This window comes from Pyrgilauda ruficollis, unplaced genomic scaffold, assembly GCF_017590135.1.
Source record: "Pyrgilauda ruficollis isolate IOZ18807 unplaced genomic scaffold, ASM1759013v1 scaffold6, whole genome shotgun sequence".
Lineage (NCBI taxonomy): Eukaryota > Metazoa > Chordata > Aves > Passeriformes > Passeridae > Pyrgilauda > Pyrgilauda ruficollis.
In genome coordinates this window covers 13,011,953-13,034,220 of record NW_024527710.1, presented here as the reverse complement: position 1 = coordinate 13,034,220, position 22,268 = coordinate 13,011,953, and the positions used below count along the sequence as shown (strand labels likewise).

At 40.2% G+C, this 22,268-nt stretch overlaps 1 protein-coding gene across 3 annotated transcripts in view; it reads right to left on the bottom strand.

Annotated features, from left to right (window-relative positions):
- ELAVL4 (ELAV like RNA binding protein 4) overlaps positions 1 to 21,247 on the bottom strand; it is a 62,858-nt gene extending 41,611 nt beyond the window's left edge. For 2 of the 3 annotated variants that reach the window (XM_041483113.1, XM_041483114.1), the window contains exon 1: positions 21,131 to 21,247. In XM_041483113.1, coding sequence (XP_041339047.1) covers positions 21,131 to 21,247 — 117 coding nt within the window. Of the gene's footprint in view, positions 1 to 17,695; positions 17,986 to 21,130 lie in introns of those variants that run through there. The other variant, XM_041483115.1, reaches the window with a different exon arrangement.
- Positions 21,248 to 22,268: the final 1,021 nt, after the last annotated feature.

Here is a 22,268-nt window from a genome sequence, read left to right as displayed (position 1 = left end):
AAATCAGATGAAGTAAGTGTATGGCTCTATATGAAAAGGTAAAATATTTTACCTATTTAATAACTGTATCACAGAGTGCAATGACAACAACATTAACCAGGCACAGTCAATCTACACTGTGTCATCACTCAGCTTGCCTTCAATTAATAAACTTGGTGTCCCAAGACACACCATTGACTGGTTCCAGTGTTGACCTATATTCTCCACCTATATCTTCCACTAACGAACTGACACCTGTTTAAATAATAAAGCCCTGGATTTTCAATCTTCACAGATACAAAGGTCTTCAGATATTTACTAGACTCAAAAAGGTTTAATCAAAGAAAGGCTTATCAGGCACAGGTGAAGGCTGCAATTATAATAAGCACATCTATCTTGAAACACAAATCTCCAGTTTTCACAGAAGAGACTTAAATAGACCTTTCCAAAAAACGATAAATAAGAATCCAGCTTAGCAAAGTGTGTTGCAGGACAGTAGCCCCATTGTCACTAGTGCCACCCGTCACGTGAGCAAAGCTGCCTGCATGTTTATCTGCAGAACACAAGTTTTCATCCCACAACTGCACAGGCAAACAAAGCAGAAAAACCTGGGTACTTGGAGCTTTTTCTATATAATTTGCCTCTGCTGTGGGTTCTAGCCCATCTTCACTGTCCCCAGTGCTGCCAAAGGAAGGGACAGCTTAGCCTCAATTCTGGATAAATTAAAGCAACACAAATGGTGGCTTTTCCTGCCTGCTGCGAGGTTCGTATTGTGCAGCTTCACTAGAATCGAAGATCATCCCTCAGATGGGCTCAGCTTCCCTCCACCAGAGAGTCAGTGATGCAAACTGCTGCTCCAGGCAGGAGATTCCACTGCCCAGGGACAGTGACAAACACGGGAGAACAGAGGGCTAAGGCACCACACTCTGAACCCGGTATTCTGCCGATCCTGTAATTATTGTAATTACTCAAGACTTAATTTGCTTTCTTTTTTAAATCCAAGGAGGTACATATTGTGACAAATTAGGCCTGTAATTCAGGAGGATGGGGACACACACCCCCCCAAAAAAGGGCGTCTACTCCAAAATTAACTTCAGTAGGGTGGCTCAGAATCTAAATAGGTTATATTCTGGTCACGTCTTTTTTTTTTTTAATTGAAATGCTTCAGTGTTAGTTTAATGCCTCATTTAGGAAATAACTCTCTTTTTTATCAATGGAAATAAGTTTTGAATTACCATTATTTTTATTATCAAGCCCAGGAATAGCTACTTGGTTTAACAGCTTTTAAATAAAAAGAAGCCTTGCCACATTGTGCTTAACAGAAATGCCTTAAAACCACACAGCAGAATCATTTTGAAAATAAACTGCACAAAAATAGTCACTTCTTGAAAGACATGGGCACATCCAAACCAGAATCCCCCTGCCAATTTTACCAGCCACGTGGCACCAAGTACTGCTGGCATTCTTGGCCAAGCTGTGCCAGCCCCACACACTCTTCCTTCAAGATTCCCCCTTCTACCCGGCATCGGCCATACTTCCTTCCCTTCTCCAAGCTAATTCCATCCATGTATTTACTCACACGTACTACTTAAACGCTTCAGATGCTGCTAAATCTGTTTAGCTCAGGATTCCAGCTGGAAGATCATCCTTTGATCTCTGCACCTCCGCGACCCCACGGCTCCGAGCTCTGCCAGCAGCTGCTGCGGGGCCGGGGTTCGCACCCCAAGGCGGCCGCGCTCCAGCTCAGCACAGCCTGCTCCTACAGGCTGCATCCGCAGCCACCCGACTGAAATTTGGGGGGAAAAATCCCGGTTGAGACGCTAAGGCACAGCCAGAGGATGAGTGAAGCAGCTGACATGGTTAACGGCAGCTTCCCGCGCGCCGTTACATCACTGGACCATATTCTTCCCACTGTAAAACCCCACAAGATAAGCTGCAGTTTTAGGGACTGATCCTGCCCCTCCGGAGCCGGCAGGGATACCACACCTCTGGTTTCAGTTTCAGCACAAGCAGGACTTCAGCACAACACACCGAGGAAGGTGCATCACCTATTATTAGCAACAGACTCAAAAGCTATCTATAGTTCCCGGCGGTAGACAATAACCCTGGATCTTTTAAAATCTGTCAAAGAAAACAAAATTCCTAACCGGTTGGTGTCCTACTTAGGCATTTTGCAAATGCTTTTTACTTAAATTTTCAGCATTCATACTTTCCCCACCAAGCAAAGGAACAGAATTCAACCCAAGACATTTAACACATTCAGAACATTAAGAGTAAGCTGCTCGGTAAAAATCTGTTCCTGAACAAGTACATTTCCTCATATACTTCAAAGTATCTTGGCATAAACTAATTTTGCACCAGGTGCCAGGTTTTCCTCCTAGTTACTCTCAACTCCAATTAGGTTTTCCTGACTTTTTAATAGTAGAATGGAAAACCAAGGCACTTATTTGCCCTTCAAATTATTGCCAAGTCAGAGGTTACTGAAAATCCATTTGCTATATATGTATTAAAAAAAGAAAATGGATAGAGAGAAATGTTGAAGAACTATAAAAAAGCATTTCTGATAAAGGACTTCATTTTTTTTAACTGCATAATTTTAAGTCTCCATTTACAGAGTGATTTCTGTGCAAAAGCAATTCTGTAGCAGAGCTTGCATTCAAAGCTCTCACAGGCACAAAGGAATAACACTTTAGGTGTGCATACTGACTCCTGCCATAAGTAAAACTTACATTATTAATGGCAACCAAAAGGTAAGCCCTGGCTCTCCTCCCCAGGCATTTGGTCCTGTCCCCGACATGCTTGATGCTCAAACCCCGGGCAGAGTTCAGTGTGCATGCACTGGGATGTTTACTGTCAAGCACTGTTTTTAATATTAAGTAGCTGTTGATTTCACGTCAGTCAGCACATTACATAAGAGGGATATTATTTATTCAAATAGATTTCAACATGACAGTTGCTCTATGTTTTTTTTCTCTACCCACAACACTAAGATTTAAATTTTTAATTCAATACCTGTATCACAATATTAATATTTTTAAAACCAATACTCCAGTTTCCAGGGCACACAGGTAACTTACCATGTTTTAATTACTGGTAATAACTTTTTTTAAATACAGGAAAGTATTGGGCCGCAATTAAATTCTACAAAAATATCAAAGAAAGCTCTAAGTCTGCCTAACTCATCAAGGGCTTATCTGGATATAGGCAAAACAAATGTTGAAAATTCAAGAGTGACTTAACACCTACAGTAATTTTTTAAAAACAAAATATACTGTTATCCCTGAAGATATTCTTAAACCTCCATAAGCAAGTAAATTTAGCAATATCTGTGCTCTTTTTGTAGACCTTTTCTGACCCAATTTAGGCAGCTACTACCGGTCCTGAAATATTACAGTGCAAATGTCATGTGTGATGACATTCACATGCTACTGGTATAAAGAGACATTTTATTTTTTTTGGGGCAATAACTTGCCAAACTCCCAATACTGCAATATGATACTCTCTATATAGGGTAATAGCATCTTTGAGGAATAAACTGCAGTTATTGCTAATGGACATTTGATCATTTAGCCACTAATAATCTGAGTGTTCTAACGCTGACAAATACTGTCTGTGATAGAATTTCAACACTGATTTTGTAAGTTATATGTTCCAAATTGTGCATGTATTTCATCAGACTGCTGCTTTAAAAAAATGACCATTTCCTGGTGTACTATTTTTCTCTCTATGGTAATGTATCAGCAAAGTATGAGGTATTTTAGTTTGACAGATTTCACAAATAAATGCTTTGGGGAAGACAACATAAGCTTTGCCAGTGTTTTACAAAACACTGCTTACCAAAAGGCTTGGTGTAAACCTCTCCCACAGAGTATCTGCCACAAATACCCATTAGAGCTACTCCTACATTACTAATGTTTCAGAAATACTTCCATCTCGTCACCATTGTTTTTTCAATTAATTCAACTAATTTCAATTTATTCGTGCTAAATATTAGCTCCAACAATAATACAAAAAATACCTGTATGTATAAACAGAACTATTACAATTACCAACTATAACAAGCTGGAGTAACTGACACTAATCTTCACTTATTACAGTAAATGTGTGACATCCATCTACCATTACAAAGCACAGTTAATGAATCATTTGGAAAACTACCCACAGACTAAGACAGCCTTATCTCCCTATTGCATGCATAAGCAATAGCCAATGGCTTGGTAAATGTAAATATACATTTTTTTATATTTACAAAATTTGTTCTCAGCAGTTTAAAAGAAGGTCTGCATGTTGAATTGAGGCTGCCACATATGTACAAGGAAAGGAAGCTGCATTCAGCAAATAATCAGCACCCATTCCTGATACCTGAATTATGTATACTCCACTGACCAGTCCACAATAAACATAAACTCATTTGGTATGTATAAAAAAATAATCACAACTAAGAATCTTAAGAAAAAGTGTTATTTATAGGCACTAAAGAGGCACTCTAAACATACCAGAAACTATCTTCTCCTAAAATCAAAGTCTGAAAAAAAATCTAAACCCCAAAAAATTCATGCAGACATATCCATTTTGAGGACTCAGAAGTCAAAAAAGTTAGCTATGAATAATGAACTGTTCACAGCACCTAAATGCCAAGAAAAAAGATCATGGCAAATTACACCTCATGAAGAATTCATGAGGTCTAATTTTATATTATTTCTAAGTGTTCATTAATGAACAAACTCAGAACATTCTCCCATAAAAAAGAGTTTAGATAAATAATGCAAAGCTCTTACTTTATCTAAAAAAGCTCTTTAATTAGCATAGCAAGTTGTTTGCTTTTGCAAGTGAAAACAAATGGTGCCATGGCAGAGGTCCCACAGCCATCTCGTGAGAAACGATGACAAAAGAAGAAACAAACAAAACCTCTCAAAGAAAATAAATGTAGATTCACAAAGGTTTCCCTCAAACAATGAGAAACAGGCTTTAACTCCCTGCCTATCTGCTCTTTTGAATGGAAGTCAGCACAGTACAAGTCTGTTCCCTTAGAACTTTTCTGCAGGTGAGAAAAACCCCATGTACGGGGGGCTGCCTGACCAGCCCATCCACAGCCTTGCCATCTGCTGAGCCATGAATAGCCATGCCAAAGCCAGGAGGCTGGTCCACGGGCATGGAGCAGAACACACAAACATCCAGGACCCTCTCAGCCCAGGAACCCCACCCCAGTTTAAAATGCACCAAACTGCTACTTGCTCCACGGGGATTTAGCACATTTTTGCAGAATGAGGCACTGGATCACAGAATGTTCAGGACACATCATGCCACCTTCCCATCAGAGTGTTAAAGGAAAAAAACAAAGTGATTTTAAGCCTTCTTTGGTTCAAAACCACAACTGCAGCCAGAGCAAGAAGCACCTGGACCACACGTGGGCTTCTTTCTAAAGTGACCTCAGGAGCAGCAAACAATGCTCTATGTACAGCTCCAGTACAGATTCTCTTAACTGTAAGAACTGTCAAATTTCACTGTCAATTACATTTTTATTAAAGCTTACATACTGCACAACTAGACTTTGCTATTATTTACCTAATAAATACATCATGAACATGAAATAAAGAAGGAAAATGAAGCTTTTTAGTCTATTTGCCTGGAGGCAAATCCAATACCCCAGAAACAAATCATTATCTAACCCTCTGTATTTTGACGTGTTCCCCACTCACACACATTCTACATGCTACATCTTTACCTTCCTTGGAGTAAAAGTCACATTTAATATTTTAAAGATAGAAATAGCTGAAAGTCTCAGCTCAGATAACTGGCAATCCCTGGCTCTCATGGCACAGATACAGCCGTCTTAACTTGCTTTCAGAGCGTGCTGCACTCAGGTTGAAATGGCGTTCAAACATTTTCAGTACATTCACATTTATGGGTGCCACAATAATTGTACAGAGCATAAAAATGATCCAAATGAAGAAGACAACAAATGCGTTCATTTTAAGACGCAAGCCTCAGTTCAAATAAAGGAGAAAATTATTTTCTTTAATAGCTAAATTTATCCTGAACCAGTCCATCATAGGCTTTTGCATGAATATGCTAAACCAAAATATTCTGTCCCCAGTCTGCAGTGAAATGAATGCAAAGTTTATTGGTACTATTACTTGTTATCACAGCAGTGCCTGAAGGACATGACCCACAGCAGCACCAAGTTGCACTGTACAAATGGGCAGTAAGGCAGGGACTGCTGCTCTACCAACACAGTGACAAAAAGCAGAAAAAACCTGACAAAAACCTGTTACTTTTTATTCCAGATTTCACAGAAGTGAAATAAAAAAAGTCAAACCAGATGAAAGTATCTAGGCAAACTGCTGAAGTTACACAGGAAGCTGTGACAGCCCTGTAATGCACCACCCTACCCTCAAACTTGGCCCGCTGAGAAGGTACAACTCCTAACAACCTTATCAAAAAGAAAACCAGTACAATAATGATGCACCAAACTGCAGTTTTTTTGAGAGTTTCAGAGAAAGGTCTTCTGCTCCCACAAAGTATGGGGTCTACAGTTTTGCATTTGATTTTAAGAACAAAAGGGAATGAGTAGGGAGCAAAAAGTAGACAGCAAAATAAGTTGCAACTATTTCAACGTCAATAGCTACTAGTTGAGCAGTAGGGGAACACACTCTTGGAACTACACATCCAATAACTACGCTAAAGATAGGAACAAAGGCACCATATCACATACTCTGCATAATCTCTTACTCTTCCTGCAGGTACTCTGGGGGTAAGAAATTGAAGGAGGAGAACTACAATTATCATTCATACAGCTCAGCACTCTGCAAAGCTCAGAGGAAACACACAGGACTGGGGAGCAGGTGCACAGACAAGAACTCCATGCACAGCAGTTTCTGGGAAGCGTGGCACATTTTTAAGGACAACAATGTTTGTCCAGAAGCAGAACATAGTTATAGGTCTGTGTTGTGTATTACCTCAGCTCACAAAATGTGAGATGCTTTATGAACTTCTACTGAGCTTTACTTTCCAGCTTCTTCTTTGCCTCTTGTAAAGATTCTCAAGGAACTATGCCTGTGGGAAACCTCAGAGGTGTTTGGCTCTATTCTTCAGTGTTCCCCCAGTATCTTATTGAAGTCTATAGCAACAGCACTTGGGAGATGGTAGGGAAGAAAGTGGTGTAATAGGTGATGGGCACAGAAGTTTCCGTCTGTTCTGGATCCGGGTTGTCCTTTTCATTAAGACAAACTGACTTCTGGAATGCCAGCCAGATATCCCCTACTTGATTTAGAACCGTTTCACCTGAGTTAATCATAATTTCTACCATTAAACACAATTCATACATGAAGAGAAGGGAAAACACAGCCTTGATTTCACAGCATTCAAACACCACTCTGGAGCACAGCTTTGGAGAAAGCCATCACTGAAAACACCGAGAGCGGAAAACATACGTGTCCTGTCTATTAGATTGACCCAAGCAGTTCGGGTTAAAAACCCTTCCAACCACTTGGATCCCACAGACTGCAAGGATCCCACAGACCAGACTGGAGGCTGGTGGCAGGGATGTGTCCTACTTCTGCCCTGGGACACGGCCATCAATGGCTCCTGCCCACCTGCATCTCCAGGGGTCACCCGCCGCCTCTGCTCAAAGGTCTGCACTATTTTTGGACTGAAATAAAGACAACACGGTCAGACTTTCAGTTCTGAAGGAACATCTATTTCTTCTTCAATCACACTTCTACTTCTGCCAAATTCATACCAGGCAACCCTGTGCCGAAAATTTTACAAGGGCTTTATTTTAGTAATTTCATCATTCCAGACTGCTTCTTATTCCCTCCTGTCTTTTCACTGAGGCTACTACTTGCTCTCTCAAGATGTATACGAAGGCTAAAGGAATCAAAAAAAATCAAGTCTCAGCAAAAAGAGCTCTTTGATTGACACTCCTAGCCAAAATTTAATGAAACCATCTTCTTTCTCCATGGGCTGCAGAGTTTATTAGATACCAGAAAGGCAAGAGGTCTCCCAGTGACTGCATTGTCCCTCTTGAAAAAAAAAAAGAGACTGTGACTAACAGAAACCATATTTGAAATCTGTGTTAACAGGGTGATAAAAAAACAGATATACCACCAAAAACATTAAGTACATGAGGAAAACTCTGAAAGACTGAAGAGGTTCTCTCAAAAGCCTACATATTAGACAGTAAGAACATGGTAGAGATCAACATTTAAGACAGATTCTCAGTCTAAAGGACATGCAGCCTAAAAATACACTGAAATGAAAGCAAAGGAAATTGAGAGTCTTTTTATATTTCTGGTTACTTTCTGAATTTTATTTTTAGCTCAGTTTTGTTTCCTAATCACTACTTACTTGTTTGGTTTACTGACTCTATTACTGACTTATATATTGCTAATCTGTAACTGAATTCTATTACTGACTTGGGAATATGTATGTAGCACTGTGTACTGACGCACAGATTCCCACGGGGACGTACATGTTCATGAAAGAAGCAGACAGCTGCAAGTCTTCAGCTGCTGTAGACCTGTCACAATTCCACTTTATGTTTTTTTCCCTTTAAGAAAATAATCTAGAATTATCTGCAGCCCCAGAGTTTAGTCAGTGAAACCTGTGTTACGAGCCATACTAAAACCTAAAAACATCTACTTACCAGAAGGCAAAGCAAAGCAAGGACAGTGCAGGCTCTCCGTGAAGCCTAGGAACATCCAACCCCCCACTGCTGTTATTTCTACTGAAGTTCTAGAAACAAAAAGCCACAATTTTCAGAAGCCCTTAAGCAATTTAATATTCATTAAAGTTCACTGCAATAGGATTTCAGCTCCTAAGCCATAAGCTCTTCTGAAAATGTTGGCCATACATTTTTCATGCACAGCCAGGCTTGTATTAGGCAGGAATGGATGGCTTAGTGAAATACATGACCCTACCAAGACGTTTTAAGGCTCTGTCCTCTACAGGATGTTAATGAAGACACACTGCTAAATCCATTTAGGAAACACTAATCAACATGTGTACATCTCAACTGCTGGCAACAGCATCTCTATGGATACTGCAGCTTGCAGGTCTAAGCAAGACAGACCCCAAAATAGAAACTATGATGTTCAGCTAAGTCCTATCTCCATCACTAGAAATGTTTGCCTGCTGCGAGCTATCAGTATTTATCTTAAAACTTAACCAGATTAATAATAATAAATTTACATCTTTTCCACAATTCACCTGCTAGTCTACAGCTCTGTATCAAACTAACATTGCTTACACAAATAACCTTCTCATAAAACATAAGCATTCTTACTTCTGTAACATACCTGTGGTAGACAAAGTTACAATGACTTACTGAAAATAATATGCATCACCATCTTGAAGATAGTGAGCAGATAATAGAAACTGTAAACTTGAGAAGCTTCTAGGATCAAAATCATCAGAAATCACCTTTGAGTAAACAGAGGTAGCTGTTTCCTCTGATGGTCTCACAAAACTACCTACAAAATGGCTTAAATGAGCAGAAGTTTTCAAGTACTGCATGGAATAAATATCTCAAGTAATGCTTAAATTCAAACAATCATGCATGAAAACATCTACGCTAAGCTCAAAGACACATTATTAGAGATTAGGAATGTATTATTCATCAATAAAGGACAAAATATCAAGTACATGTCTGTCATAACTCAGGCTAACAGATCTTTATGTTCTATCCTAGACAAACTATTAATCTCTGTACTACAGAAGAAAAACATGCCATGGGCCAAACCAAACACCTTCCTTAATAAATGTAAATTAACAAACATACCCTGAACAGCAAGAAATTAAAAATGTACCAAAACTCCTCTTAAAAAGGTAAGCAGACCTTACAGATAACAATCCCCTGGTTCAAGCAATTCTGCTCAAGCACCCAATGGGAGCCCTGAAAAGCTCAGTCCCGGTTCAGGTGCTTGGGGACAGCGGGGAACACAGACCACCCCAGCTGTCCTGACTCCAAGCCCCACAAATGACATTTCACTTATATATCAAAAGGCAACTGGAAATACAACATCCACTATTAGAGATCAGCAGGCAGAAATGTCCTACGAGCCTAAACACACATGAACTAATGCTTGAGTATTAAAAAAGTCAAACAAACCAAGTTACTGTACCCTACTGGCTATGCTTTCCTTACAACACACAGCGGCCACAGGCAGGCGCTTTAAACCTGGAGCTGGATCCACTTCCATCCATTTCACCTCAAACAGGCTGGTGACAGAAGTGACACTGTCACTATTAAAACTACTACATCACCTAAGCACCTCAGCCATGGAGGCACTCAGCCCAAGTGTCCTGGTCCAGCCTGGCGCTGAAATGCTGGAGGAGAATGTGGCTCCCCCAGCAGCCACATCAGCTACGTACGGCTGCAACGCTGCTTGATCACCACAAAGAACATCACACAAATAATACTCACTTTTGCACTTAGCAAAGACTAACGATGGAAATTCAACTCAATTTCTATCTGAGCATTTACATTTGTGAGCACTTCTTTCAGTAGTTGGGTGATGACAAGCACAGACAATAAAAAAAGGATTCTAAAAATATACTACTCTTTTTCCCTGGATTAGTATGTCTACAGTTAAATATAAACTGTGCTCTATAAATTATCAAACACAATGTCAAATTCTGAAGTGCTCTCCGGAATCTCTCACAGAACACATGAAATACAGAATGATAATTCTGTCCTGGCCCAGTTAAGCTAAAGAATAATATGCTACTGTGCTGGATCACGGAGTTAGCTCCTATCAACGGCCACACTATAAATGGCCACAGCCACCACCGTAGCTGCACACTGAATTTTTCAGGACCCTCTGCATCAAGCAAAGAGTTTAATTCCCTGAACAGCTGCTCTCACAGGAAGGGAATCGACAGCAACATTGTCACAGTATAGCTGGCACAGGCATATTAGGAAGAATTTCCAGCATTCATGCTTTCTGCTAAAAATCAACTTCCCCCTACTCATCTACAGCCAGTAACTTCATTTGGAACAAAGATATATTAGAACTATTTTTATTTAAGAAGCATTTATTTACATACATTATTACTTCTACGGAGTCGTGACTGTGCCTTCTGCTTTACAGAAATAACATCTTTGCCCACAAGATCTTCTGCACATAGTAAAGCAAAAAGTCACTGACCACCATTAAAAGATTAAGAAGGACCAACAGAAGATTAATACGAGTACTGCAATTAACAGTGACATTAATAAACCCTTCAAGCAGGCAGAAAAGCCAAATACCCCAAATATCTCCAATCGCCAAAGCAGAAAGTGTTAACACTCCACCACAGTGTAGTGACTTAAATATGGGTTATTTCATGCCGTTGAGTCATGAATTTCACATTATCTAACATTAAACTGCTGCTGACTACGGGCGTCTATGTATCAGCTGAAGGGGACTGAAAAAAGGCCTGGCCTCCCCTCTGGATTAGCATTCAACTCTTTGAAAAGGTTTGTTAGTATTTTGCCCATGTAGTTTTTTATGACCCTGTCTAATCAGAACTACCAGAACCAGGTTGACTTCCATACACACAACAAGCACTTCATAGACATCAAGAGTCTTAATTAATCCACACATTAAACAAAAAATTTTCAATGTCAAACCTTACAATGAAGCTCAGTCCAGCAATAATAATTCTCAAACTCACAAATATCAGTTTTGCAGTTAAGAACAGTAGGGAAACAAGGACTTCTGGAAACTGTCCTGACCAGCAGTAGCAGAGATTCCATGTCCCTACTGGTCAATTAGACATAACATTACAAGAGCAGGCAGTTCTCCTTCAATTATAAATTGTGAGTAAATTGTTGTCTTTGCCAGTTTTCTAGAATGCAACCATGACAGATTCTTAAAAGGAAGAAAAGCAAGGAGGACACGCGTCCTTCATCCCTCATGTCTCTACAAAGGCTTTTCAACAGCACTCAGCCTGGGAGAAAACACTTGGAAGTGCTCAGGAAACCACTCAGCCTCTCCAAGGGGAGTGCATGCAACTACAGGCCAACAGGTAGGACCGGGGCACAGTTACCTGCTCCAGCAGCAACCTTTAGGGGCCTCTACATGGAGATCAGGTGGGACCTTCTCACCGAGCGTCCCTCAGGAAGCAAAAACCCGGGGAAGCGGTTTGGGTTTCCTTGCGTGGCTCGGTGAGCGCCGCCAGGTGCGCGGCGGAGCGGCTGGATCTGAAGGACTGGTGCTACTGGAAAGGCTCCAGTGGCGTTGCTGCCCTCTGCCAACACCAACATCACTTACGTGGGCACAGACGCGTTACGTGAGGAACCTTCTCGAAGCACTGCAAGCGAGAGCCACCTCCCATAGTCACGGGCGTCTGCTTTGAAACAAACACACGTTATCGCGCCACCTTCAGCTCCAAGGGTTCCCAATGCTCCAAAGCCACCAAATGTCACCGCCCTGATGCCGAAAAATGCTGGCGCACGTCTCCAGACTGGGAAAACTACCAGCAGCAACGTATACGGAATTTTATAGCAATTAGAGAAGTTTAATTTTAAAGTAATAAAATAAATGAAAGCTTATTTTTCCCCCAGAATTCAAGGACGAATAATTTCCCATCACAACAGCACTGCTGACGCAACTGCGCGTGCCTTAGCAACGAAGGCGTACTACAGCATTTTCTATACATCATGCCTCTAAATATTGTCAAAGCCAGGTTTGTATCTTACACTGTGCAACTACATCTCATTTCCAGAGAGGACACACAAAGGTTTAGCTATCCTTCATTTTAATTATTTCCTTAATATTCTGTCTTTTCTCCCCATTTTACAATTCTCAGCATTTCCTGACTTGTACACATTTTCTTAGCCATTGAGGTGAAAGTCCTCATGTAAGACACTGTCAAGGGTAGAACAATAGGTAAGACAGACTCTCCGCTTCCTCCCTACTCTTTGGGGCTCTAAAGAAGCAATAATGCATCAGGAGCTACATTAGGGCACACGTGTTTTCACTACAGAAAAATCTCAACCTAACATTGCTGAGCTAATTCTTAATGAATTCATGTAAGGAATGTAAATGCTACAGATAAGACAATGTTAGGCAGTTCCAAGAATTAACTGCATCCTTATTATAATTTCATCTGAGAGTATGTAATTTCTAACACTGATGTTCCAACGCTGTTGCAAACTCTGAAGATTTAAATGAGTAAACAACAAACAAAAGGTCTCATCTTCAGTGCCCCAAGCTATCATCCAAAACTAGTTATAATTAAAGGTGTGAACAACGGAGTAACAAACCTGCAAAGTCAAGGTTCTGAGAAATTAATGGGCATCACACCACTGCACCAGTTCAAATTTATCACTCATTATCTCCCCAACTAGCACAGTGCTGTTTCACATGTTAGTGCCTCCTTCTTTCCTCCAAGCCTTTCCTGCCTTTTCTAGATGGCTAATTTTATACAATTACTGCCTCTGACACATTGAGACCTTTTCTCCCCCCCTTCTTCTTCTTGCTGTAAAGCTAGTGACCTACAAAAGCCCCTTGCACCTAAAATATTCCAGTATTAAAAAAAGTAAGACTGATCATTTGAGGGGAAAACCAAGCAAGCAGTCTCTAAGTATCTGCTTCTCCAACATCTTCCCTTTACATTATCTCAAATGGTTAAATGAACCCAAAGGCTAAGCCAAGGTACAGGTACCTTTAAACATGTTTTATTAGGATTTAATCTCTCAATCATACTTGTTGAATTGCAACGCTGCCCTCCTCTTCACAAAGCTCCTTAGAAAACTAAAAATGTGCCTTCTTTTAAAGTTGCTCCAAGTCCTGCACTGCTGGTAACTGGACATTTACAGAAACAGTTGGGAAGTGTTACATTACACAAATGCCCTTTCCCTCCTCATCCAAATCCCAGCGTTTTCCTTAACATCCATTCAAAAGGGAAGGGAAGATACACACGCACAAACACACACACTCATACATGCGTACCCATCTCTTCCTCCACCCTACACAGAAAGGAAAAGAGCAAGAGGAGAGGAGTGCAAGGGGGAGGGGTGGCTTTCCATCACAGATTAGTGAATTTTACAAAATCTGGCCTATCCCTTACAGAGGTACCATACATTATAACATCACCTCACTTGCAAGAAAACTGTTTGTGCCCACTTCTCCCCAAAACCCCAATGACATTGAAAAAATACTGCATTGCAGTATTTGCCAGTGCATCGGAGTGTATCCAGTTAGCTGTCCCACAGACAAACAAATGTACATTCTAATGTGTCCAGGCATGTAAATGAGGTGTCCAGAGGACACAGACTGCCAAAACAGACAAGTGGATTTCTCAAGTTATCTGCATCTCTCTTACCATAGTATTCTCTGCCACAGTCCATTTCTTGCCTGGGCCGTTTGCTGAAATTATTTTCAAAGTTCAAGCTCCCAAAGAAGACACCAAATTCCCCTGCTAGAATATGGGATGCAATTATACCTTGTTTCCTTTGAAAAACTTCAGGGTGTAGAGTGGCTCTAGGTTATGTACCAACAGTATGACAATTACTCACAGAAAATAACCTGCATTTAATTAGTACACTCCCAGCATACCAAGTAGGAAGGCTGAGGGAAAAAAACCACACTCCCTGTAAGTTAGAAGATATTGTTTCAAAAAAATTAATCTATTAAATATATGTAAGATTAATACAACTAGATTTTCTTTCAATAGAGTCACAATATTTAACAGGACCAAATAAAGATGATGAAGACTATTTCAAACCCATTCAAATGGGATTTTTAAGTATACCCCTTCCAGCTCATTGTAACCATCCTTTGTCACAACAGCTCGGGCTCACTTTGAGAGAGCTCAAAAAGGTAAAATTAATAAAGAGGAAGAAAGCAAAGGAGGCAACCAAGCCAGTCACCAGTGGAGAGGCATCCCTGTATCTAACATGGGAACTTGATTAGCAGAGTACATGAGGACAGGATTTTAAACTGATGGCTGGTATTCACATTGCATCAATATCCAATTGTAAGATAGCCTCCTTTCTGACTAGCACCCCAAGACAACAGTTTTTAAAAAAAAGAAAAATGTCATGTCTAAGGACAACAACATTTTCTGTATCTTTTTGTCTCAACAGAAAGGTTTTACATTTTCATCATTTAGTATTTCTAGCAATCTTAATTCTATTTCACTAACTTAATAGCTGTTTTTCTATAGGAAGATTTACAATGCAAGCTTTTACATGCAGAAAGAAAATGTCACTATGTACATGCAGGCTGTATTCATTAATATAATCTTAAAACAAAGAAAAGAGGAAGATCAGGGCAGGAACACGTGCACCGTAAAACAAGGATTTCATTATTTTTAAATCTTTGTAGAAACACGAAATTGAACAGAAAATGAAAATGTAACTACTAGCTGATGACTCTTAAAACAAACAATGCAGCTGTGTATAATAAAAGGCACCCTTATTTATTGTCATGACTAAGTTAACAGATTTAGAACACAGTATCTCTGTTTTGGACAGAAAAAAATTATTTTACTCTCACGTACAACTACAATGCATGTCAGAATGCATCTCTGCACATGCACCGACTGTAAAATACGGAATTTTACACACGCACACACCCCCTCAAGATTTTTTTTTCTCCCCCTCTACATTGTAAAGCAGCGCAGTTTTCAGAGGGCCATTCAATCACTTTTTCACAGAAAGGACTGCAGCAGAAGCAATACTTAAAGCAAATTTAAAAGATTATTTAATTTTTTTATTCCTATTTCAACCAAGCACTACTATCCCTGTTGAATTCGCATTCAAAGTAACCCTGCACCAGAGAAAGGAATAAAGTAAAAATATCTGCAAATCCGAAGACAGAAAGAAAGGCGTGTTCTATATTCTTGCTTTGCTTCTTATGCCTCCTGATGTGTGATAGATGAACATTTTCTGGGCAACCACATTTTTACATCTTTTACGCTACCGTCTATCACTTACTAGTCTACTACGCTTTTTTAACACTTCTAGCACCACCAGCTATTTCCCATTATTGTTTGTCACTACAATTAAGAGACCATCACAATTAACAAAATATTCAGCCGTGGTTTAAAAAGTAGAGTTGCCACAAGAAGCCTGACACTGAAAGTGGATATTGCTCTAGCAGATATAGAACAGACTGTGGCTAAAGGTGGGGCCGGAGACGAAGAGAAGAATAATTTCAGTATTTTTGTAAATTCCTCTCAGTGCCTAAACCCTAAAATATGGTGAACTCCCCTGAACTGATTATTCTGCCATATAACCATCTGATTTTGTAAAAATACCAATATCACTTAACACAAAATCACTGCTTAGGGTAAATTCATTCTACCTACTGTTCTCATAGGGACATTTGCTGGAAAATTCTAAGAAATGATTTGCAGAAGCTATCAGCTGTGGGAGTTCACTATTATACCTCTGTCAACTTCATTCAATATAATTTACATTTTTTTTTTATACTGCCTCACAGGATTCCTTGCAATTTTTTGCACGTACAATTTCACAGCAGGGAGGGGGAAGGAAAAAAAAAAGATAACCCTCTTTTGCAAAGGAGAAAGAACAGATGCTTAAAACCAGATTTCTAGAAATCACTGTAAGCCTGAGCCAGAAATGTAATTAACACCTATTTATAAAGAATAATTAAAGTTGTGACTGCCACAAAGAAGAGCAGAGATAATCGAGGTAGCCCCTGCTTCTTTTTTTTTTTTAGGGTTTTTTTTTACACTGTTTGCAGTATTCCCACATGATTGCCACCTGCTCCCCCACTCAGCTTCCCCTATGCTCGTTTCCCCGGCAACCTTTCATTGGCTTTTCCTCCCAGCTATCGCTTTCAGTTCGGCTGCTCAGTCTAATCTTATTTGTTTTACACCCATCAAAACAAGCAGCTAGACAAAGACAATCCTGTAAGAATGGGAAAAGACCGTCGCTTTGTTTCCCCGGTTATAATAAATATCCGCGGCAAAAGTCTGCAAAAACGTTAAATTAGGGGGAAGGGGGGGTCCCCGCGCCCCCCCATCCCGGGGCTGGCAGGAGGGCCGGGTATTGTGCGGGCGGCCCCAGCCCCCACCCGGGTCGCCCCGCTCGGCGCAGCCCCGGTGCCCGCAGTTGTGTGCCTGATCATGCCATTTTGCACAATCTGTAAGGAAAAGCACAAAAGAGGGGACGAGATGAGCACGTCCGGGCTCCTCCGCCAGGAGAATACGGGCTAAAAATAGAAATACTATTTTTCACATAAATGGCTTTGACTTCTCCCGGCATTTAAAAAAGCACAAAACAACACCCTTGCTTCCATCCATCCATCCATCCACCCATCCATCCATCCATCCTCGACAGCACCGGCTCCATGGGAAACGCGATACCTGGATTTTTAGAGGCGATTATTAGGTTTGTATTTAAGGCTGGTGTAATAGGAACGGAGATGAAAAGGCATCATCGGCCGCCCGCTCCGCCAGGCACACGCGGTACCATGACACCGTGACTGTCAGAGAGACCATCCGCGCTCAACTGAAACGCAACGTTCAATGGAAACGCTGTGGAGTGCCATCGCAGCTAGGCACGGTAAATGGATGTACAGATACATATGCACACACACAGGCAGACATATCCCACCGAAAAAAAAAAAAAGAAAATAAACAAGGCTCTCTAATTTTATTTTATGACTCACGATCCGCCGCCCTGAACAAAAGAAATTCGCGAGGCACACGAGAAACGAGACAAAACCCCACGAGCAGGCTCTCCCCGTTCACTTACCATTTTCAAGCCATTCCACTCCATCTGTGATCACAAAGATGGACCCTTACAGCCCCTCACAGAGTCAAAAGCAAAAAGAGCGTTATGTAAAAGCTGACATTCCTTCTTACAGCGCTGCTGCCCAACGATGCAACAAAATCGACATATACTAGGCACTGCAACACATACAAGCCTCCTCCTCTTTTTATGAGGTCACGACAGGAAACTCTTTGAAATACAATATGCAGCATTTACTGAAGCTCATATAAATCACCCTCTTTTAAAATTACCATACCTATTGCGCAGTCCACCAAAAACAAAATTACCAATCTCGAGGCTTTTTTTTTTTTTTTAAGCATTCCCCCCCCCCCCAAGGATTTTGCTCTGCATTTGTATCTCCAAAATGTTAATGTGGAAATTAACTCTCCCCCACCCTTGAAAAAAAAAAAAAGCCTCTTCTTCCTTTTGCATTTCAGTTAGCCACATACCAGCCTTGCATTAGAAATGAGCTTTTCTCTTTATTCTGAGAGAAATCGCAATTACCTTAAAATGACAAAGTACATCCTTTATTAAAGGATACGCAGACATTAAATATGAAAGAGAGAGAGCGAGAGGGGGAAAAGAGAAAGGGAGGGGGGAAAAGGGAGAGATCATGTACAAACAGATCAGTAGCAGAAAACTAAATTAATGGGAAAACACAGACTGAGAATGATGCAGATTCGGGGAAAACCTGTATGTTAGCTTCTATATCTACCTCTATATAAACCCGCTACGATCAGATTTTAAAACTACTAATACCTACCATAACCATTCTTAATGGCAAATATTGGGTGTCTTGAAAGGCTTCAACTCTTCTAAAGGTTTTGCTAAGGTTTCAGGGAATTATTTTATTATTATTATTCTCTTTTTTTTTTTGAAGAGCCACAAAGCACACTGCTAGACGTTTGTGCAGCGAGAAATTATCGATAATAAAAATAATAATAGCGGCAGCGATAATAATAATAATAATAAATAATAATAGCTAAGTATATTATCTCGTTGTCTCAGTGTGGTGGTGCTGCGGCGGGAGGGCGGCGGCGCCGGCGGCGGGCGGAGCGCGGAGCGGCGCGGGGAGGGAGGGTGTGTGTGGTGTGTGTGGGGGGGGAGGCGTTGCGACATCAGGTGCTATTGAAATTAGCCGCTGCCAGATTGACAATGTTAATGATGCGGTGACCTCTACAACAACAGAGACCAGATTTCTGAACTGCTGCTTGTGTCTAGTAATTAAGGCCCGGTTGAAGAAACAACACGCAGCCCCGTATTTTTTTTTTTAATTTTTTTTTTATTTTTTTTTTTTTTTTTTTTTTTTTTTTTTTGGTTCCCCCTGTTCCCACCCCTGGGCCCGGCGGTGCCATACCTCGGCCATGCTCCAGTGCCTACATCTCCTTACCTCCTGCGCGCCCCGCTCCCAGGTCCGGCGTATTTTAACCACCTTATCTTTTTCGACAGTTGCTTTCCGGAGAAATGCATATTTAATGATCTGCCTCTAGGCTTAAAGGCACAACAAAAGCACTTTGACGTGCATTTAAAGCTGCATTTATTTTCAGGTACTATTGATTTTAATAATCAACCCATCTTTCCTTCCTTCCGCCCGGTGAGGTTTTTTAAAATACGTATTTTTAAAGGAGTGGATTTGATGTTGCTGCCACTTGACAATGTCTAAGGCACAGCAGACATCTCTTTATCGGGTGCTCCCCTCGAACGGCAGTAGTATTTCAGAATTATTTTGCCACCTTGCTTCATTATTCTTCAGCTCGACAGGAAATAAAACAACAGTGAACTTTGGGCATTTAAAAGAATTTTCTTTTCCAGCCTTAGAGAAACGTGCTTAACTTAACAATGCACACTCATTAATCCTCCGCTCGCTGCCACTGACAAACTAACAAAACTTCACTTCCAAACAGCAATATTTTACCCCCTTCTGACCACGGCAAGTTTTGTAAGAATTCTCACAAGTTAGGAAGCATTCATTTCTTTCTCTTTACTTAAGAAGTATTTTCCTAAAGCATGTTTTGTACTAAGTAACAAGGCATAGCACTCTGTAATTACAACAAACCTTGAATTTACATTTATCTCAACTACAGCAACCGAGTGTTATTCTATTAATACACATAGGATCGTTTAGCTTTACTGTCCACAGATTCATTTCAACAACTAAATAATTTTAAAAAAATTCAGTATCATTGCAAGCATTTTTAAATGTAAGAGCTGAAAACTGAGAAAGCTAGGATGGGCCACATTATAAGCTCACTTAGCTCTTTCCTAGAGAAAGAAAACCTGACTACAAACCACCAAAACCATTTTCAAAACACGTAAATCAAATAATTGTTCTACAAGTTTCCTCTTCTAAAAAGTATAAATATTCCCTCCACACTGCTAAGCTGGGGACTGACATTCAGTACATTTTAAATTTCTTTAAACCATAGACACGCTCAAACACACACAGAGACTAAACACACCAATAAATCATATGAAATGTAGTAAAGCTCATAAAATCCAGCTATACACAAACCAAGCAAGGAGAAAAATCACATTTAAAAAGCATCATAGAATCTATTCGTGGAATGAGCATTGAATTCAATTAAAATATGAACAATGTGAAAGGCTGCAGAGGATTTCTCTCACCACGCATCTCTCTGAGCACATTTGTAGCTTAGTAAAAACCAGCATAGATTAAACTAGCCTGTAAGATACATTTCCAACTCAAATTTACGTGAGCCATTAGACTGAACACACAGACATCAAAATGCTACAACAGCTAGTACATTACCACAGATTCTTGTGCAAACATACATCAAATATTAAACTTAGATCTGTAATGCATATTTTTTACTTAAGGTCTCTTCAGGGGTTAATAAGACCAGAGAAGGCATCCAAAAATTATTTTTAAGTCTTTTCAACTTCAGCCTACTTTGTTACTATAAATTCGTTATGCACATCAAGATTCAGCCATTTTTCTGAAACAATAATCACACACGGCTCCTCTCAAAAATTAGCTAATCTTATCCATCTATAAATCCAGGTACTCCGCACACTGACCGCTTTCCCAAAAAGCGCCCCACACACGCAGCCTTTCCGAGAAACACTAAAACAAATGCTCAAACATCCTCAGAGGCCTCTCTCTGGAAAGACAAAGGCAGAATCCTATTGTTGAAAAAGTCAACCTTATTCTCGTGTTTCCAATAGTACCATTTATCTTTCAGGGAAAGGGACTGACCACCGCATCACGGTGGTGACATTTGTAAAGCATCAGATTCTCTAAACAGTCTCTCCAGCATCAGCCAGCAAGCCCCTGAGCAAAGCATATTTTTAGTGCAATCTTCCATCCCCACAAAAAGAAACTTGTCTTAAACAGCTAATCCAATATCAAAATGAAATCACAGGGTTGTTTCCCAGCCCCCCCCTCCCTCTCCTTACCATAAATGAGCAGTTTCTTGACTCATTAATGACAGTTTCCCTTAAAAGAAGTGATCTCATATCACTGAGCCCCTCTCCACCACGCATACATCCCAAAGGTTGCGGGTATCTTAGCATCAGTAGCCGCTAGCAAGCTCTCTCATACAGAGCCCAGATGGACTATACCAGAAGCCAATTCAGCGTTAATAACTACCTACTCTGTGCAGTTTAGAAGCCTTACGTGGCATAATGTCCTAGGCAACAGCAGCCGATTGAAACCGCAAATAAAAGACAACCCAATTCTCCAAAAGCATCAAAAGGAAAAAAATAATAAATTGAAGAATGATTTTTTTTAAAGAAAAAAAATCTTACTTGCATAAGATTAAACTGAATCCTTCACCAACATATGAAAAAGGAGAAAAAACAGATGCTGCCCAGAAAAAGTGACAAAATATTACCTCATTATTTAACAAAGCAGCATTAAGCGTCCTGCTGATTTCAAACATCTTGCCACAGATTTTGGTTAAGAGAAACAGAAAGAATCCTTTGCAAGCCCTCTGTCTGCAAAGGGTTCTTCAATTTTCTTGCGCACAACAGAATAGTCAATATGTTATTTCCCTAGAGTTCGCACATTAAAACATCTAGTCAGTGAGCTGAATTTTCCCCTTATCACACTGTAGACTCCTGTTATATGTACTGCTCTCTTTGCAAGATTAGCCTGCCCCAAACATGGCTGTTGTTTAAACTATTCTTTAAAGTAACAGTTCACTCCATAACCACCAGGTGGGCAGTGTACACAGATCCAAGTAACCATCTTAAAGATTTTTCTTGGAATAGCTGCTGGTTGTGATATACAACGTAAATCCCCCCTACACTTATCAAGCAGGAGGAAAAAAAATTGTCACTGTTTTATGCCCTTTCCTCCCCAGCAGCAAGCCCATGAACAAAACCCTAACATCACTTAGCTTTTAACACACTTTTTTTTTTTTTAAAGGGACCTTAAAATTTTTACAGGAGCTTTTCATTCAGCAAAAGTGATAAAATCCAATCAGTTTTGAGAACAAAGTATAATTAAGAGGGAAAGCACACCCAACTAACTGGTTTGTACTACAGAAGAACAAAAATCAGGATTATGTTCACAAGAGGGTTCTTTCATGGA